Below are 19,447 nucleotides of genomic sequence, written 5' to 3'. Positions count from 1 at the left end.
TTTGGATCTTCAGAACGAGCATGTATCCTGAATTCCAAACTTCCCTTGGCTGCTTGGAGATATTGAATCACTCCAGTTGTATATCACATTCTTTAGTGTGGGAGGTCCACAGCTTTCTAGGAATAAAGCAGCTTATACCCATTAACAGAAGGTCACAGGCTATTAATCCTTAGGCTGATCCTACTCGATATCAGCCTTTGAGAGACCTGGCTCCACCGAGCATCGCTTCAATTAGTGGTCTCCAGTTGGCCTCAGCGCCTCCCCAGGGGCAGCAGAGGGAGGCCAGGAGCCTGCCTGGTTCAACTTCCCCCGGGGAATAGAGGCAGGATTGCTGGGAAGCACAGAGCTGAGCACACACCATGGAAACCAAACCAAATGAGATTATCTGGCAAGTAAAGGAGGTCAAATTACACTGAATCTTGGGTATTGAGTATGGTACAAAACATTCCTGTCTCCCTAAGTAAAGGAAACTACCAAATGACCCATATTGTATATTTAAGGGCTTTTGAAAAATTATAGCTAGCTGATAAAGGGATTTTGGTGGTATATATTAAGAATAGTAATGATGTTATAAACTTCTTCTGGTCGTGCGATTTGGGCTTCGATAGAAATAAAAGATAATCCCCAGAAACGATCTAAAGTGATAGCTATAATAAAATAGAAATTCAGTTCTTTTCATACAAACTGAGCTTAACCTCCTCTTCTTAGAATTCTCCTTTATCCATCTGCTTCTTCCCATGTGAACCAGAATTAAAATAATTTTTGATTGCCCTTTCTGTCCTAAAATAGAATACTCATAGTGCTAAATGTTAGAAAGTAAAATTCTTTCTAAGAAAAAACATGAGACAAACTACGTATGTGAGAAATACCACGTGCATTATAATTCTGTGAAATGTTTGATAATTACATCATTTTCACTTATCATTTTTCCATTTTTAATTAGATATCCTTGAAAATAGAATAGTTGGAATAGAAGAATAGCTCTTTTCCTCATAAGTGTGATTGATAATGAAATATAGCAGAATGTTCATGAAGCAAGAAAGTAGCACAGAGAACAGTATCAGATTCACTTAGAGCCCAGGGTTCAAGTTTAGTGTTTGGGTCACAGTGGAAACTCAAACTGTGCTTTACATGTGTCCTGTCTTTATAGTCCTTTATTCTTTTGCCTATCCAAAGAAGGAACACACTAACATATTAGAAGTATTAAAAGGGCTACACGTGAGATCTAAGTAAGACTTTGGCAGTGACAAGAGGGTTGTTAGGACATTGGGTATGGAGTGTTGCTATGATGTCCCTCAAAAGATGGTAACTATTGTCCAACTTTTGCGTTGTGCTGTGTGGAAATCTTTTCAAACTCCAACATTTTCAGCAGAGTCTGTTAAAAGTGTTGGTAAGTGGATGGAACCTGTTGAAATATGCAGGAATGTCTGCATAGCCTCTGCCTACAAGTTTTCTGTTTGAGCCATGTGGACCCTAGAATGCTAATGTGACAACCAACACCGTTCCTGGGGTCCCTGCTGTGGGGTCTGCCTTACAGAGGAGTCCACTTACAAAAAGTTTGGGTACTGTGTCAGTAACTAAATTCCTCGATGGGGAAATTCATGCTGAATTCCACTCACCTGGGAAATAACCTAGGGACGTTCCAGAGCAGAAGCACCACTTACACTGTCAAGGATAAAACAACTATGTGGAAAAATCAATCTATTATGGGAAATAAATCCAGGTAAAATATCCAACTTGAAAATATTTCTTAAAGCCTTTACTTTCCATAATTATACATGTCTATAGCTCTTAATTTTGCAAACTTCTTTCACATATATCATCTCATCCAAATCTTGCAATCATGATTCTTTCACTACTTCCTCTAGAGGTTCACTCTGCTTGCTTTTTGGCTAGCCGCTTTTTCTCTCCTTTGTGTTTTTTCCTTAGGAACTATCATCTGGTACCAAGTCCCAGAGCCAAACTCCTAATTCAGTTTCTCAACCTTCTCTCCCCCATCATTGTTTCCCTCACCCCCTCGCCCACAAGGAGCCATTTTAGACTTTTTCCCACATCATCCCACTGCCCACACCCAAGAAGCTGAATGCTAAGGAACAAGATTTGTCTGTTAAGGTTGATCTTTGGAGGGCCACGAACCATTGTAATATCCACCTTTTTGTCCCCGTTGAGAGTACCTGCTTTAATCCAATTGAACAAACACACATTATGGAGCATCTCGCATGTGCCAGGACTGTGCTGAGGTAGGGATATGAAGACAAGTAAGGCGGGCCCTGCCCTCCTACTTTGTCGGTTACAAAACCCTTTTTTTGCATAACCCCAAGAAATAGAGAGGATCATTAATCCCATTCTTCAGGGGAAGAAGCTGAGGCTCAAGGAGCTTGTTTCTTGCACAAGATCACACAGCTAACAAGGACAGAGCTAGGACCCAAATTCTGGTCTTCTGATTCGGAATTGCATGCTTTTCCTATGGATCCATTCTGACCCATTCTTTTTCTTCTCCTGTTTGTGTCAGGCTTCCTTTGCCTATTATTTTAAAATTCAATTTCATGTATTTGAAGCAACAGGGCACCAAGTTTTGATCTTTGTTAAGTTTTTTACATGAAGTTCCTATTCATTCATTTGTTCAACATTTATTGAGCACATAAGAACAACAGCTACCATGTATGTGTAGCTACTACACAACAGGTGCTGGGCCAAGTATGTTACAGGCATCAGCTAATTTACCCTCCACAATGACCCTATGAGGGGTGCTGTTTTTCACTCCTACCTTGTAGATACGTGAACTGAGGCTTGTGGCAGGTGTGGGATTCAAACTCAGGTTCTTGGGCTTGGGAGCTGGAGCTCGAGTGTCCCCTTATACACCTGTTATATCCCAGGCACCACGCTACGTGCTGGGCTCTAAGGGTGAAAAATAGACAGTGCAGCCACCAAGGAGCTGACAGACACACAAATAATTGTATCATGGGGTTGTGAATGCAGTGATATTGACAGGGAGAGTGGAATAAAAGGGAAAAATTTATGACTGCTGTTCTCTTGAGCAGTACATAGAATTTGAAAGCTATTTATGTTCTTCAAGAGTCATCTGGGAATCTTGTTAAAATGCAGATTATGATTCAGCAGGTCTGGGATGGGGTCTGAGATTCTGCCTTTCTAAAAGCTTCTAGGTAATGCTGATGCTGCTGCTCCGGGGACCACATTTTGAGCTGCAAGGCACACGATCTCTCTGCTTCAGAGCTCTTTACCTCCTAGCAGATTGCGGAATCTAACCTGCACTTAGTCAGATGGGCCATTCACTCTGATGATCCCAGCTGAAATAAACTGATTTATAGCTCAGACCTTGCTACCAAGGATGGACCAAAGCAAAATTAAGGAGGTCAAGTCCATCCTTGGGGCACATCATTTTTTCATTTTTTTCTTTCTTCTCCTCTCTCTCCACATCCCGAATTCCCCCGTAGTCATGTACTCATCCAGGGTTCCAGGTCCTTAGGGACCAAGATGATATGTACTTAATTGATTAATCTGTGCAAATGTGTTTAAGTGCTAATAACAAACATTTGTTATTTCTTCTCTGCTGACCTGAATGGCTGGTGGATCTTGTTACACAGGCACCCTCAATGAAGCCACTGTTATCTTTCCTTTGTATAAACAATTGATTCAGCTGAATCCACCACACATACATGCAGTGTGCTTGCGAGTCAGGAGGATGTTCGGATGACCTGCCAAACTCTGTCCGTCAAAAGTAAAAATGAGCTAAAAACTTAAACTTTGCAAATGCTAAATATTTCCACAACTCTATAGTGTGAAGTATCATTTTTCCTACAAGTATCAGGTTCAAAATGACTTTTGAGATTCTCAGCACTTTCTAACAGGAGTGGACAAGTCATCACGGCCTTCCTAGGTGCACTTACATTTTCAAATTGAGGGAAAAGTGAGCATCAATGCCAGAGTATCAGGAGTCTTCATCTATGGTGGGCTGTGTACCCAAAATGGATTTATCAACCAATTTTTGGAAACCCTATGCATCTTTCCATGGGAAATATGAGGTGGTTGGAGGTTAGGATATTGTTATAATTCAGTATCTTTTTGGGCTAAAGGGACTTTTAAGGGCTACTTGAAGAATCTAACTATCATTTGTAGACCTGCCTGGTATAAAGAACATTAGACCTGGAGTCAAATTCCCTGGGCCTGAGGTTGTCCCAAGTGTGTGACTCTGGGCACACCATTTAAACTCTGGGCTCTAGTGTTCACCGTTTTCTGTAAAGTGCAGCTACTTAGAGTGTTGCTATGTATAAAAATTCTTTAGCAACTGTAAATTTCTATGTAAACGGAGAATACTTACGATTTTTATCATGATCACTATTAAATAATTGAATTTGAACACATCTCCCTTGTCAATTGGATCTGAATTAATTAGAGGGTCAGGAAATATCAAAGTAGAATCAACTCTAGGGAAAACCAATTGCTTAAAAAGAATGGGAGAGAATGCCTTGTCTGAAGGGATCTTGTAGATGTGGTCTCCATGAAAGGACCCCAAGGAATCCTTTGAGCAGGACCCTCACTGGCCCTTCTGAAACCTATTTTGTTGCTTCTTCGTAGTCGTGACCTCAGCAAACCCAGTGGTTTGACTACCATCTCTGTAAGGTTGGCAGCCAAGGAAAAAAAGCTAGCTCATCAGATTGTTGCAGGAATTTCATGCTTTGTAGATATTACTTCATTTAATGCAGTGTTTAATATTCTTATTTCTTTCAGATCTTTTCAATCCTTCCTAGACAAGCTAGTTTTTCTGCCTTCTTGTTCCTCCCCATCTCACAAAGTGCTTCCTTTTTGCTCCCCACGGGGACAGCTAATGCATCCCCTGGTCTTCCCCATGAGCACAACCTGAGAACCAGGAGGGTGCAGGCCTCTTGCCTTTGCCTGTATTTTGGGGCAGCCCAATACAACCCACTGCTGGACTGGGTCAGTAGTTCTGCTTTTCCCATGTCTTCCCTTATCTCTAACAGGATACGAAATCTGACCTCTTTACCTCAGCCCAGGCTGACTGATGGAGAGATGACCCAACACTAACAACCACGTGCACAGGGAAAGTGAGCTCAGGAAGGCTTCTGAGTGGATGCTTTGTAAAGTGTCTCTGCTCTGCCAGAAATCACACTACTTTCAGATTTTGGGGAGATATGATGGCATTCTCCATATGTTCAATGGAAGTTTGAATCTTATCACTACTTCTGCCTATTCCAATTTAACTAAAAGATTCAGTGTGCCAGTGGACTATCAAAACTATATATTTTCCTGTTTTGAAAAATTTACGGATTCTCCAAAGGAAAAAATACAGTTCCCATTGCATTTTCTATTATATTTTTTTCTAAGAAAGATGGGTTAATAACTACCTTTCAGAGTCCTGGGCTATCTCGTGGGGAAAGGATGGGTGAAGGTAAGCAACCCTTTTTATTGCGAAGGCTAAAGGCCACAGGTGAGTTGAGTTGTTTTAAATTGGGATGAGAATCAGGTCCCTTGACAATCAGTTTAAATTGACTCATTAATAACAAAAACACTAAGAGTGATGTGCCTAACTTGCAAAGATTTTAAAAGAGGATCATTGTTTGAATAAGGAGGGTAGTTAGAGACAACCATTCTTTGACCTAACTCATGTTTACTTTTCAATATTTTGGTAGACACTGCTGCTTCCTCTTTGACTATCATTTCTCTAATTCTTCATATCCAGAATAATTTTACCTTGCTCTTTCAATTTTTCAATCTCTAGAGTTTCTATTCATGATCGTTAGTAACAAATATTTGCATAGTTTTTCAGATAGAGAAATCAAGGTGTAAACTCTCTCAATCACAGTCATACAGAATTATTAACAGTCATAATGAAGCCCAAGGCTATTAACTGTTTAACATTTAAAAAAAAATCCAAAATGTGAAAAAACAAAAAAATGTACACAGCTTTCAGATTCCAAGAGCAACCCTTAAAACACCACTGAGCCTCCAAAGAATGTATTGTTAAAAATTTCTTTCCATTGGGATGGGCCACAAACCCTAAGGGAAAATGACTCAAATGGACTCAGGCTCCATGTTACAGTGTATAGAATACACAATTGTTCTACCCACCTTGCACGGCTCACCTGCGTCAGATTGCTCAACAGGGTACATACACTCTGAAGGTGTTGAATGACTTACAAACCCCACCCAAGGCCCCGGGTCTGGGCAAATTACCATAAATAGCATCATCACAGACACTCAGATAAGTAGTTTAGGACAGAAAGACAACCTAATATATTCTTCCACAAGGGATAAACCTGACCAACTCAATTCGACTGGCGTTGGTGTCCATGCTAATGGGTAAGTACAGTGGTAGACTCCCAAGGGGGAAAAAAGCCACACATTCTTGAGTATAATTATACTCCTTGTGGTCTGTGTGGCTAATTGTGAGAGCTGTTGGTAAGCAGTACCAGGGGCCTCATGTTCCTTTCAAATAAGGCAGACAATGGGCTTATAGGACAGACGGTTCTTGTTTCTGGGTACAGTTTGAGTCCAAAGCCCTAATCAGTCTCCTGCTACTTCAGAACAGCAGTCTCCAGGGCTGAGCCTCCCTCCATCAGCTTGTCTATCCCTGAGTTGACAGAACATTCCTTCCACAATAAAAAGACCAAGTGGTTCGTGAATACAGTGAAAACTCCCTACAGTTCAGTTGTTTGCTTTTAATGTGAGCTTACAAACATCAGTGCAGAAGTACCTGCACTTTGTTTACGATTTTAAAACAAACATCTGAAAAAAAATCCCCAGGGTTCGCTTTGAGAGTACGGCTGGATGAAATTTGTCATAGGTGCGAGGCAGGATGGGGGCAAATGTTCCATCCTGAGATTTTATAGACAACAAATGTGATTTTTTTTTAAATGAAAAAGTGACCTATGGTATGAGTCAAGACAAAAATATTGTAACATCTGTCAGAATTAGTTGTTTGGCAGCATTCCACCATTTATCTTTTCTAGAACCTACTGTTGTTCCCTACCTTCTCCTGTCAGATAACCATGATCTCTGTCTCTCCCCAAATGCTTACCAAAACCTGCCAGCTGCTCAACCTTCACACCAAGTGTAAAGTGCCATTCCTCCCAGAGGTGTTGGTATTTAACGTGTTAACATTTTAAGCAAAAGGGATAAAGTCCCAGCATTAGACTTTCAGAGATTATTTGCAGGGAGAGAAGCATTCCCCCCCACCCTCCCTGTATATTTTCCATAGTAAAGACAGCACCAAAAGGGAACCCAACTGCAGACCAATGACCAGGAGAGCCCTACCTGAGTACCCCATTTCCCAGCACAGAAGAAAACTTTCATCTGCATTTCTTCATCTACAAAGCACTGGTGTCGGAGAATGATGAAACAGTTCCAAATACTTACGTGTCTAGCGCTGGCCTGGGGATGTGGACAAGACTATGAGTCCATCACTATCTCCAACCAATTTATGTGCAGGGGAGGCCCATGTGTGGGGAATTCAAGGCAAACCACAGTGAGCCAGCTAACCTATCCTGGATGGGTGGGCCAATGGGACTTGGGGAGAGGCAATGGATAGGAAGTTAGGAAGGGCTTTCCAGAACAAAATGACCAAGCAGCTTCTTCCAATCTGGCATTATGTGATTGGGTAAGATATAAAGCTCTTACTAACTGATTACAACAATTATGTAATGATATAGTTCTGATGGCTACATAAAAACATGTGTTTTCGGGCCGGCCCCATGGCTTAGTGGTTAGGTGTGTGCGCTCCGCTACTGGCGGCCCTGGTTCGGATCCCGGGCGCGAACCGATGCACCGCTTGTCCAGCCATGCTGAGGCTGCGTCCTACATACAGCAACTAGAAGGATGTGCAACTACGACATACAACTATCTACTGGGGCTTTGGGGAATTAAAAAAAAGAGGAGGATTGGCAATAGATGTTAGCTCAGAGCCGGTCTTCCTCAGCAAAAAGAGGAGGATTAGCATGGATGTTAGCTCAGGGCTGATCTTCCTCACAAAAACAAAACAAAAGCAACAACACGTGTTTTCAAAGAAATAATTGAAAGAATAATATTTTAGAAAAAGAGTTGAGTAGTGCCAGCTCTGCTGGCCTAGTCGTTAAGTTCAGTGTGCTCCGCTTCGGTAGCCTGGGTTCGGTTCCTGGGCTTGGACCTACACCACTCATCTGTCAGTGGCCATGCTGTGGTGGCAGCTCATATACAAAAAGAGGAAGATTGGCCAAAGATAATAGCTCAGGGTGACTCTTCCTCAGCAAAAAAATAAAAAATAAAAAAAGATAAAAAGAGTTGAGTAATTAAAAATACTGAAGCATGTTTTATAATCCATTAATAATTTTTTCCTGGGAAAAAATGCAGGAGGAATTGTGAGGAATTCTGGCAGAAACAAACAACAACATTGTGTCTTTTGACTTCACCAAGCAATGAGTGGCACCCTAATGAGAAATACATTGCATGGCATCCCAGAGCACATCATTGTTCCCCAGCCAGAAGAACTTGAAGTTTCTAAGGAGCAGAAGGGAGAGTTGTGGTTGCCACAGACATACAGCCACGAGCTACATTTCAATAAGACGAGTGCTCTATGGTTCCATTCCCAGTGCCTAGATGGAACTGTTAAAATTAACATCACCTTTCTTCCAAATTAGACACGTTGCAGAAACCGCATCATATAATATTTAACTGCCAGTCCTATCTGAAGCAGGTCACTAAATAATCTTATGACCATGACACCATACATAACAGTCATTATGAAGACCCACACACACGTTATCTAATTCGATCCTTACAAGAATCTTGTGAGATGATGCCAGACTCCACTGTCTCTTTTTGACAGATGAGAAACTTGATTTGAGGGATGCTGATGAAGGATGTTAAGTAACATCCCCAAACTCACCCAGTCAGTCAGCAGCAGAACTAGTTTTAAACATCAGGCCTTCTGACGTCCTTGCTCCAATTTCAGAACTCTTTCTATGATACAATATTATAACTTCTAAAAAACAGGCCGGCTGGCATAAAGAAGTGAGGTTTCTGAACTCAAAAAGAATTAAAATCTATGGAATATTTTTTATGACTTTTTAAAACTCAGAATTTCACAAGTGTAGTTTGGAATTTGCAATAGGCTCAAACTGCATGCCCTTTAAGTTTGAGAGGAACGTAGGGATGCAAATATATGAATGTGTGGTGTTGGCTTATCAAGATTCTTATGAAAGTTACAATACATGAAATGAAGAAGAACCAATGAGATTTGCTGGTAATTTGAGGGCCAGGAAGTGTGTTACCTAATTTATAGGCTATTAATCAAGGATAACCCAGAATGTTATTTATTATAGGCTGTCAAGTTAAGCTATACGAGAGTCTTTTTCAAACTTACATTTGTCTTATTTTGTTACATATGCTTATTATAAAACAGTACTAGAAAAGGCCATTTAGAATTTTCACATGAATAAAATAGAAATACAACAGTTGCATATCTTGAAGATATTTGATCAAAAGAAACGATTCCTTCTTAGGTGTTAAAAGAGTTTGTTAAGGATGATATTAAACAAAAAGAAAAATTTATGTGTGAAAAAGTGACTCTTCTAGTTCAGGGCTTTTCAAGTTTAATATGGATATGAATCACCTAGGGATCTTGTTAAAGTGAAGATTCTAATAGAGAAGGTCTGGGGTGGAGAGCATGAAATTCTGCATTTTAAGGTGCTCCCAGGTGATGCTGATGCTACAGGTCCCGGGACCTCCCTTAACCAGCAAGGCATCATTGGAATCCCTTGGGATTGAACTTCAGTGGAATCCCCTGAGATGGAACTTCGATTAGCAATGTGCTGTGGACATGGTTGATGGGTTTCTCAAGTTACCGCATCTAACTTAATTTACCTATTGACATATCTGTTCTATTAAAAGGTCTGTGAACGAATAGAAAATATCTTACAAAACAAAAAGATTGCTAATTTTGTAATTCTGGTTTTACTTTTTATTTCCCCTCTTAATTAAGCTAATTGTGTAGAAAACTTCAGATAATGGGTTGCTTTTTTTCTTTAGTAGGTGAAGGCAGCTCAGACATTTTAATTTAGTATCCCAGAAATATAGTTTCAGACCAGGTGTTTTACAGAGCAGGAAAGCTAGTCATTTTGAGATTTATTATGGGATAAGAGTAGGGTTGCAAAATTTAGCCAGAACAAAAAGAGAAAACAAAAATAAAATAAAACTCCAAACGACAACTAAAAAAAAAAGGGATGCCCAGTTAAATTAAAATTTTTTTTTTGAGGAAGATTGGCTCTGAGCTAACATCTGTTGCCAATCTTCCTCTTATTTTCTTTTTTCTCCCCAAAGCCCCAGTACATAGTTGTGTATCCTAGTTGTAGGTCCTTCTAGTTCTTCTATGTGGGGTGCTGCCTCAGCATGGCTTGATGAGCGGTGAGTAGGTCTGAACCGGCGAACCCTGGGCCAAAGTAGCGGAGCGCGCAAACTTAATTGCTACACCACTGGGCTGGCCCCCTAAATTTGAATTTTAGATAAGATATTAGTTTTTTTTGTATGAGTGTATCTCATACAATATATGCAATATACGGGACATACTTATACTAAAAAAAAAATCATTGTTTATCTGAAATTCAGATTTAACTGGGTGTATTTTATCTCGCAACCCTAGATAACAGCATACCCCCAAGTCTAACTTATCTTGAAGTGCTGAGAGAGCAGATGCTGGGATGGAGAATTAATAGACTCATTGATAGTGTTGTTTAAACATTCCCACTGCAAAGAGAATTGCTTTCTGGATTTGCCAATACCACATAGAGGGCTTGGTTATTACTGCTGTTGATTCGTGGAAACTCATTTTAGGAGATTTGTGCCCAGAAGACCACACTTAAAAAAAGAGGGCAGGCTGGAAGCTAAGCTAAAAAGTGTCTTATATCAATAGCTTCCTTTCCAGGGAAGGACCAGGTGGGGCAACGCAGGAAGGTTTTTCTTCTACTCCCTCTCTTTTCCACTTTTGGAGGGCTGAGGAAGCTCAGTGGAAAAACAGAGATAGTGCTTTCTTGGTTAGAATCATGGAAGGTTCTTCTTAATAGATCAACTGTTGGCAAGTGATTGGATTTAAGATTATCTTTGACAGAAGGAAGGAAAGTGTAAGGTGGTTGCAGGCACTCTTGTACCTCTTGCTTATCAGTTGTTACAAGCAGCCTTTACCAGCTTTGAAAGAGGGTACTCTAGTCCTTTGATTTCACCTTTATGTGTGACAGCCAATAGAAAGTTTCAGATACTCTAGCAAAACTAAAAGGAATTGCTTCATTTTCCAGCTGCGTTTTCTTGCTTATTTTACCTTCTCCTACCAACTTCAAATACCAATCGTCATTCCTGCTGTGGTGTTTATAATTAATTCTAAGTTAGAACCAAGGTTTGCCTGTTAGCAAAATGCTTTAGAGTTTTTGCCCGTGTTTAAGCAATTGACAATTATGAATTCCCTACTCTGGTAAAAATATAGTAAATCCAATTAGTTCCTAATTTAGGAACTACTTTGGAGAGAACTACAAGTGATATATGTATAGCATAAGCTATATTAACCAAAATGTATTTAGTAAAAATGTGAAGTCTAAATTATAAGGGAGGAAAGTTAATTTCACTTAAACTGGTTCCTCACCCAGCCAGCAGAGGAGTTATACAATCTGTCTTCAGTTGTCCCCCCGTCTCTCCCTCCCCAATTACTCTATCAGGAGCAATAGTGGGTTAAGTTACCTTGGGAGTTATCTACATACCATTACTACCAATAGCCCTAGGATGGGATTAAATACACTAACAATTTTTTTTGTTTGTCTTTAGAAATGATTTAGTTGATCTCAGGTACCTCAAACTTCACATTATTTATATGGCATTGTTTGATTTAGTGAGAAAGGAACCCCTCTTTTTTTTGGTCTCTAAATTGTAGGTGTACTGATTCTGGAAAGGATGAGGAGGACACCAGTTATATATAACACTTAAAGTTGCTCCGTTTATCTAAGTGAAACTCATTTGCAAACGGTCTGTGGTATTCACAAGTCATCAAAAAGAGGAAGTTCTCTTAACTGAAGGAAATTTTATGAAAGGCAACACAGTAAAAAATTAAGACAAGTTCCTATCAATGTAGTTATTGTTCTTTCAAATAGTCTTTCTAGAATCTTAATTGGAATCTGTTCAGCCTTGGGCAGAAGGCAAATAATTTGAATTTCTGGATCATAAATTGATCTATTTTTGAATTTGGAAATTTCAAACTAAATTCTCCATGGTATTATGTCAACCTTTAGTAATGTGAGTGAGTATATGTATATCTGCTTATTATTTAATGATCATTGCCTTTGTAAGTAGCCAGCAATTTACCTTAAATGTATACTTTAGAAGAGTAGTGCTATATCCAAAAGCAGCAAGTTTCCACAATATATTTTGTCTATGAAGTCTATGACAGCCACAATATATTTTGTCTATGAAGTCTATGACAGCCAGTGTTTTCCCATTTTCTAGAACTCTGGAAACAGTGATGTAGCTCAATGTAAGTTAGTACTGCACTGTTTGGGCTTATTTAGGTTCATAAGTTTTATGGTTGACCATATCACTAAAATTCATATATTATTTAGAATTGTACTGCTTTTGCAAAAGGGGATATGGAAGTAAACTATCTTTAGTGATTATTGACCTATGCTTGGAAACAAATTTTTTCCCTTCTCTAAAGGGAAAAAAACTGAAAAAAGACTAAGGCTTTAAGTGAGCAAATTCTCATTTAAAACTTAAGTATGTTGAACTGGAATAAATCAAGGATCTGCAAACCTTGTCTGTAAATATTCAGTAAATATTTTAGGCTTTGTGGCCCATGTGATTTTCAGTGCAACTATTGCACTCTGCTGCAGTAGCACAAAAGCAGCCATAGACAAGATGTAAGCAAATGAGTATGGCTGTAGTCCAATAAAACTTTTGGACACTGAAATTTGAATTTCATATAATTTTAAAGGATCCTCAAATATTTTTCTTCTTTTGATACGTTTTCAACCATTAAAAAATACAAAAACCAATCTTAGCTCACAAGCCATACACAGACAGTGGGCCACAGTTTGCTGATCCCTGAGACAGATGGAGTTGTGGGTTTCAACTCAACAGAAGCTTAATGCCATTGTACAAAGTTTGTCAGTAGTCATTTTTGAACTGTGTAGATTATTAGGTTTGTTGGAAGCAAATTTACCAATAATTGTATTCTGTAAGGCCCTGGGGTAACAAACCACAATTTTGAGCACTTCTCTTGAAATTTGTGGTTGCAATTGGGAGCAAAAATTTTGTGCAATTAATAGATTTGAAATACTGTAGACAGATTTTCCTGATTACGGAGAATAAATTCACTTTAAATGTTTAGGATGGTTGCAGGTGAATATGTAAGAGAGTTAGACTTATTGTTTGTGGTCTCCAGTAGGTGAATGCTGCAGAGAGCCTCCCATGCTTGACATGTGCTGTGAGGGAGACATTTAAGCATAAGTTTGAGGACTATTTAGTAAAGATGCTGTACAGGGCATTTAAGCTTTTGTTGAATGGTATGACTAACCAACATGTTGGATGGTATGTTTTAAGGGCCCTTAAAACAAGAGAGTTTATGCTTCTATGATTTAGGCAAAGATTTTAAACCTCTTACTTTTGTTATCTGGATAAGATGGTAATGATGGCTCAGATTGTTTTGGGTTGGCCTGGTCCAAAGGTTGATTATTGAAGAATAAAGTCAGTGACAGTATGATGTATGTGAATAGTTTCCCCTATTTTGAGGAGGGAGGAAATAATTAGAAGTGGGATTGTCTAGCTGAAACCTCCAGGCAGGATTACATCAAAACCTATTCAAGAAACAGCAGTATGATATAATAGACACTGGAAAAGGAGTTAGTACTTACGGTTTCTCACCGCTTTGGAAGATCATTTAATTTTTGGACTTACTTTTGCTATTTGTCACATGGGAATACTATCTACCCCATTATATTTAAGCCCTGATACATTAATAAGACCAAAGGGCTCTATAAATTTAAGGTAATAAGACTGGGTGGTTCTCAAGAACTTCAGAGCTTCTAAAATTGGATGACATCCTTTCTTTCTACCTCACCCTTTTTGGCCTAATTATAAATATTACAGAGATGGTTTATACCATCCTCTGATTAATCTGGATTAGTCCCATTTTTCTAGACTAACTTTCAGCCTTTCAACATCTTACACCTCCCAAAAAAGGGGTTGGAATTTCAGAAGCACAACCCCAGTGCCTTTTCTAAGCTACACAGAAATAAGAATAGGTTCATTTACATCATTTTGGCCTTTGGAAATTCTTAACACTTATTTTTGGTGATATCTGTCAAAGAATACATCCAACTTCCCATTTTTAAATATGTTGGCTATTTAAATGTACTTGTGCTATTTTTAGTACAGGCAGATGACAATAAAAGCTGTTTAACTCTTAACCTGGCATTTGTCCTACTCTGAAATAACTCTCCTAGCTGAATGAATTCCTTTAGGCATCCACATAGTTGAATATGTGTTTTTTCCATAATAATGGGTAGAGAGCGAAATTTTGTGAAGTGAATCTTCGACCCATGAGAATGTGGTTAAGTATTATAACAAATATTAGTTACATTCAGAATGTTAAATTGTTTTGCATAAAAACGTAAGTCAACAAATGAGCTACGCTTTTACAGCAATTAAGAATTATAACAGAACTTTGGCTCCTACATATCCAGAATGTCTGTTTTGGAAAATAACAAAACTGAATGTACTCAGGATGCTTTGCTTACCAATGTTCTCCCCATCTTCTGATAACACTCAGTACAAACAAATAGCATCGACAACACCAAAGGCCTTGTGCTCTGTGCTATGGGGGCTGTGACATAAAGGCCCCTAAGAGATAATAGAATACCAAGCAGGGTACATAGGGGCGACGAGAGGTTCTAACAAAGTACAATAGCTGATGATATTGAATGCTTGCTATGTGCCAGGCACTGTTGTCCCCCCTTAAAGATACTGAGAATGGGCAAGAAAGCATTTAGACAATGGTAGAGAGAGCTATGGGGATACAAAGAATAATGAAGGAGAAGTATAAAAATTTAAGATAATAGTAATAAAAATAAGAAAAGTAAGTTTATTTAATAAACTGTGTACATCTTTAAGGAGGTTATGTTATTAGGGCCATGTCTTGGGGATGGTTTTCTTTAAAGCAAGAAACCTTTGGTTAATAGCAAACTAAATTTCACGTAAAATGTTAGGTGTAGCCGTTTCTATTTAAACTGGTCCTTTAATCCACCCTGAATGTGTAATCAAAATTTGTATTCAAAAGTTATGTACTGCAAATTCATCCTCTCCACATCGCATTATTGAAATAACCCAAACCAGTTCAACCTTTTCCAGCAGTTTTTTTTTATGTGCCTCCCACTAAGGAAATTACAAGATGTCTAGTTGGCTTTACATTCCCTTTCTAATAGGAGAGGGCATTATATGGAGCAGGTAGACTAGGGCGCTGGAAAAGGGAGCGGCTCCCACAAGGAAACAGATCCTGATCAGATATTCAAATATCTTTCTAAAGCGTAAAACAGTGCGCGTCAATAAGCTACTCGATGTAATTACTTCTTACTCCCGGGGCGCCGCCTTGGAGTGCAGTCTGCTGACTCACCAGGCTGCTCCGAGTTAGTTTCTGCTGGGTGTCCCCACTGCCTGCTACTCGTGAGTCATCACAGGGATGAAAGTTTCTACCCGTCTCCTTAACAACCGTGCAGAAACCAGGCACTGACAGTGAACTTCGATCTTTCCAATAAGAAGCAGACCCTAGGCAGAGAGGGTGAGAAATGATGTGGCAGGTGTCAAGGACAGCCAAGCTGCCAGATGACAGGCCCCTGCCCTCGGGCTTTCGTCAGCGGCACCCCAGTTTCAGCGTCTTTTCCTCCCACCCACCCGAGTAGTTAAACTGGCATCTTGTCTTGCTACGCCTGCAGCTGCTGGCCACCGAACTCTTCGTTTGCGTCAGCTCTCAAACTTCGCTGCCCAATGGAATCACCTGGAGATTTAAAAAAAAAAAAAAGATGCCTGGCTCTCATCTCCAAACAGTCTGATTTAAACGGGTTGGGACGAGACATAGACATCAGGATTTTTCAAAGCTCCCCAAGTGATTCTAATAACAGGCGGCAAAGTTTAGGAACCTTTGCATTGGAGAAGCATCGCTCTTTCCACGCAAATGAAACCTACTAGTTAAGCTTACCTAACGACCACTCGGTGGGCTCCTAACCTCCTATCTTGGAGATCTACTGACACATAGCCTCTAACTGATACCTTAACTAGTTAGGCAGCAAAGAACGCTAGAAAAGCAAGGGGGCATTTCCAGAAGAGACATTGGCTAGACAAGGACCATCCCCCCCTTTGCTTGCTAAATAGTCCAAGGGAAGCGTCTCAAATGTTGCTATTCTTTCGGTTTACCTTTTGATCTCTGTTCTGTTTCATTCCACAGTGTCTTGTTCGGCAAAGTTGTAAGCCTCTGTTCCTCTCAGATTAGAAGCAGGTGCTGCGTCAAACCCCAACCAAGACTGGAGTGCACGCTTCACCCCGGCTGGGACCGAACCGCCGACTCACAGAGCGGCCCGAGGGCAGATACTATGCTAATCAAAAAAGTTCTTCCGTCTCCTTGCGGGCGGCGGGCGGGGGTAGGTTTGAACACTTAACCCTTGATTTTACCTGACTGCATTATGGTGCGTTTAGGGACCTCCACTTGCCTAGTGGGTCCGGACGACGTTCCATGTTTTTGGAGGAGAGAACGTGAGCAAGTGATGGAGAAAACCCGCAGGGAGGGGACAGCAGTGTTGGCTGGTGCCGAAGCGAAAGGACGGCTAATGTTCGGAATATTAATTACTCCACGCGCTATTGACCCAGCGAGGACTAGCAGAAGGGGACTGGGGGTTAAGACAAAGGCTCCTCCTGATCAAATGGCTCCAGCGCCCCCTCCTCTGAGGTTACAGCCCTGCCCTTTGCGCTGAGCGGCCCTTGGCACAGGACTGGCAAAGTGACTCAAGGGGTGCCCAAATCCACTAGCCCTTTCGAGGCCTGAGAGTCCACATTACCGAGCGCTCCGGGTTCAGAGGGGAGAGTCTTTCTGTGCGCACCCCTCCTTCTGGCCCTTGGTGGGATTTCTGGCCTCGGCGCAGCCTTTCTAAGGGTGGGCTGAATAATTGCCTATAGAAGCACAGTGGGGAGTCGCTGAGTAGCCCTGGCCCTGCGCGCAGGGTGCTCCCTGCAGAACCACTTGGGCTCAGAATAACAACCCGCTCTCTTTTCCACCGGCCTAGCTCCCGAGTCCCAGGCGTCAGGAACACGAGCAGAAGCCGTTATCGCAGGAGGGAGAGGTGGGCTCATCTCCGCCGGAGGGGAAGCACGGGGACGGCAGCAGGGCCGGGGTCCAGGGTTTGCTCCCCAACCGGCGGGCGCCGGAGCGCTGCACTTCCTGGTCTGCCCCGAAGCGCACAGCCCCTGCCGGCGCCCCCAGTTCTGAGTCCCGGAGCCCCAACTCTGGCTCCTCTAGCTCGGTGCGCTGCGGGCGCGCACCCGCGAGACCCCCTTCTTCACCAGCGCCAAGTGTCCGGGTCCCGGACCGTCCTCACCTCCCGAGCCAGTGCACTTTGCTTCCGCCAGCGTGGCAGCCCCGACTACCTCCCCTTTCCCGGGGTGCGCAGCACTGGGGCCCCGAAGGAGAGATGAGGCCCCGCAGGAGCGCAGGGGGTGCACACGCCGGGGCCGCGGCGCCGACCGCTGCACAACTTTTTGCTGGGCTCAGAGACCCCCGGTCTCGCTCGTTCCGCGACCGGCAGGCTGCAGTCCCCCGGCGGCGGGAGGAGGCGCGGCCAGGGCCCGGCCTGGGAGGGACTGCGCCAGGGCAGGGGGTGTGGGGATGCGCCAGGGCGGTACCGCTTTAAATGCACTTGACTCACCTGCTCCGGCGCTGCCGCCTCCTTCCTCTACTGACAGCTGGGGGCTTTGTTTTCTCCACCCACCCGGCCCGCCCCGCTCCGCCCCCACCGCCACACGTGACTCGTCATCTGCCACTGAGGCCGCTCCGCGAATCCACCCACGAAAGCCGGGCCAGCGCCACCCCTTCCTGGGGGTGGGGGTTGCAGGTGGGGACCCCAGCTGAGGAGAGGTCGGGGCAGGTCCGGAGTGACCTGCCGGCGGGTCAGTTGGAAGGTGGCAAGCTGCTTAGGGCCCTAGGAAGCCAGGGTGAGTTGGTGACCCGAAATAAAGTGCCAGCCGGTAAAAAGAGCTGGGCTGGGGGTCTTCACACCAACCGCGTGCACCTGCTTTTTACACCAAGCGTTTGTACTCATTCCTGGAGAACAATTAATAATGGGGGGCCAACTAGTTTTGTCATGAGCGTTATTAATTACACTAGGTAATTCTAAGCCGAACAATATAATTAACAATGCAATAATAGCAAGTTTTATTAAGCTTTTAAATCTGCTTTTTGGTGCTGTTGATATTTGGATTCTATTTGGGAAATGGAATCCAGGCTGGAGAAGCAAATTCCAGATTATTGATGTGGGCACTTGTCCATTTGGAACAGCACCCGTTTTTAATGAAATGAATTGAGAAAATTGTCTGGCTTCAAGCTTCAGCTCAGGATCTGCTGCTTTTGGAAGTAGTCCCGACCCTTGCTGATCTCCAGTGTTTGAAACTGCAGGAACCTGTTATCTGAATCCTTCCTTTTGCCCTTGGAGAACACAAACAGACCTTTTCCCCCAAAATTGCAACTCAGGGGAAAGATTAGCTCCATCTCCCCAGCATCCATTAAAATGAAGTCTGCATAGTGGCGTGACTTAGCACAGTGCTTCCCAAACTTTAGTGTGCAGAGGGATCACCTGGGGGCCTTGTTTTAAAACCAAATTCTAATTGCCTAGGTCTGGGGTTGGACCTGAGATGCTGCATTTCTAGCAAACTCGCAGGTAACGTCAGCGCTGCTGGTTTGAGGACCACACTTTTAGTAGCAAGGCTCAGAGCACCCACTATGGCATTGGCTAGCCTATTTTGAGTCCTGACAGCATCACTTAAATAGCTGTGTGGGCTTAGGCAAGATTCTTAACGTTTAAGCCTCCCAAGGTGTAAAATAGGGATGATAACTAATATCCACCTGAATCTTGAAGATTAAGTGAGAAAGCTTGTATAAAAAACCTAGTGTAGGGCCAGCCCGGTGGCTTAGCGCTTAAGTGCGCGCGCTCAGCTACTGGCGGCCCGGGTTCAGATCCCGGGTGCGCACCCACGCACTGCTTCTCCGGCCATGCTGAGGCCGCGTCCCACATACAGCAACTAGAAGGATGTGCAACTATGACATACAACTATCTACTGGGGCTTCAGGGAAAAAAAGGGGGATTGGCAATAGATGTTAGCTCAGAGCCGGTCTTCCTCAGCAAAAAAAAAAAAAAAAGAGGAG

General features: G+C 42.2%; 1 protein-coding gene across 2 annotated transcripts in view; it reads right to left on the bottom strand.

The window, feature by feature from the left end:
* The window catches only part of MAPRE2 (microtubule associated protein RP/EB family member 2), a 144,176-nt gene extending 126,406 nt beyond the window's left edge, over positions 1-17,770 (bottom strand). The window contains exons 1-2 of one of the 2 annotated variants that reach the window (XM_058556982.1): positions 16,453-16,516; positions 15,656-15,807 (exon numbers count right to left, since the gene is read on the bottom strand). Coding sequence is in view for 1 of the 2 variants with exons in the window: in XM_058556980.1 (XP_058412963.1) it covers positions 16,453-16,476 (24 nt within the window). In the remaining variant the exon portion in view is untranslated. Of the gene's footprint in view, positions 1-15,655; positions 15,808-16,452 lie in introns of both variants that reach the window. The other variant, XM_058556980.1, reaches the window with a different exon arrangement.
* Positions 17,771-19,447: the final 1,677 nt, after the last annotated feature.

This window comes from Diceros bicornis, chromosome 16 (assembly GCF_020826845.1).
Source record: "Diceros bicornis minor isolate mBicDic1 chromosome 16, mDicBic1.mat.cur, whole genome shotgun sequence".
In the NCBI taxonomy this organism is placed as follows: Eukaryota; Metazoa; Chordata; class Mammalia; order Perissodactyla; family Rhinocerotidae; genus Diceros; species Diceros bicornis.
This window is presented reverse-complemented; position numbering and strand designations above follow the sequence as displayed.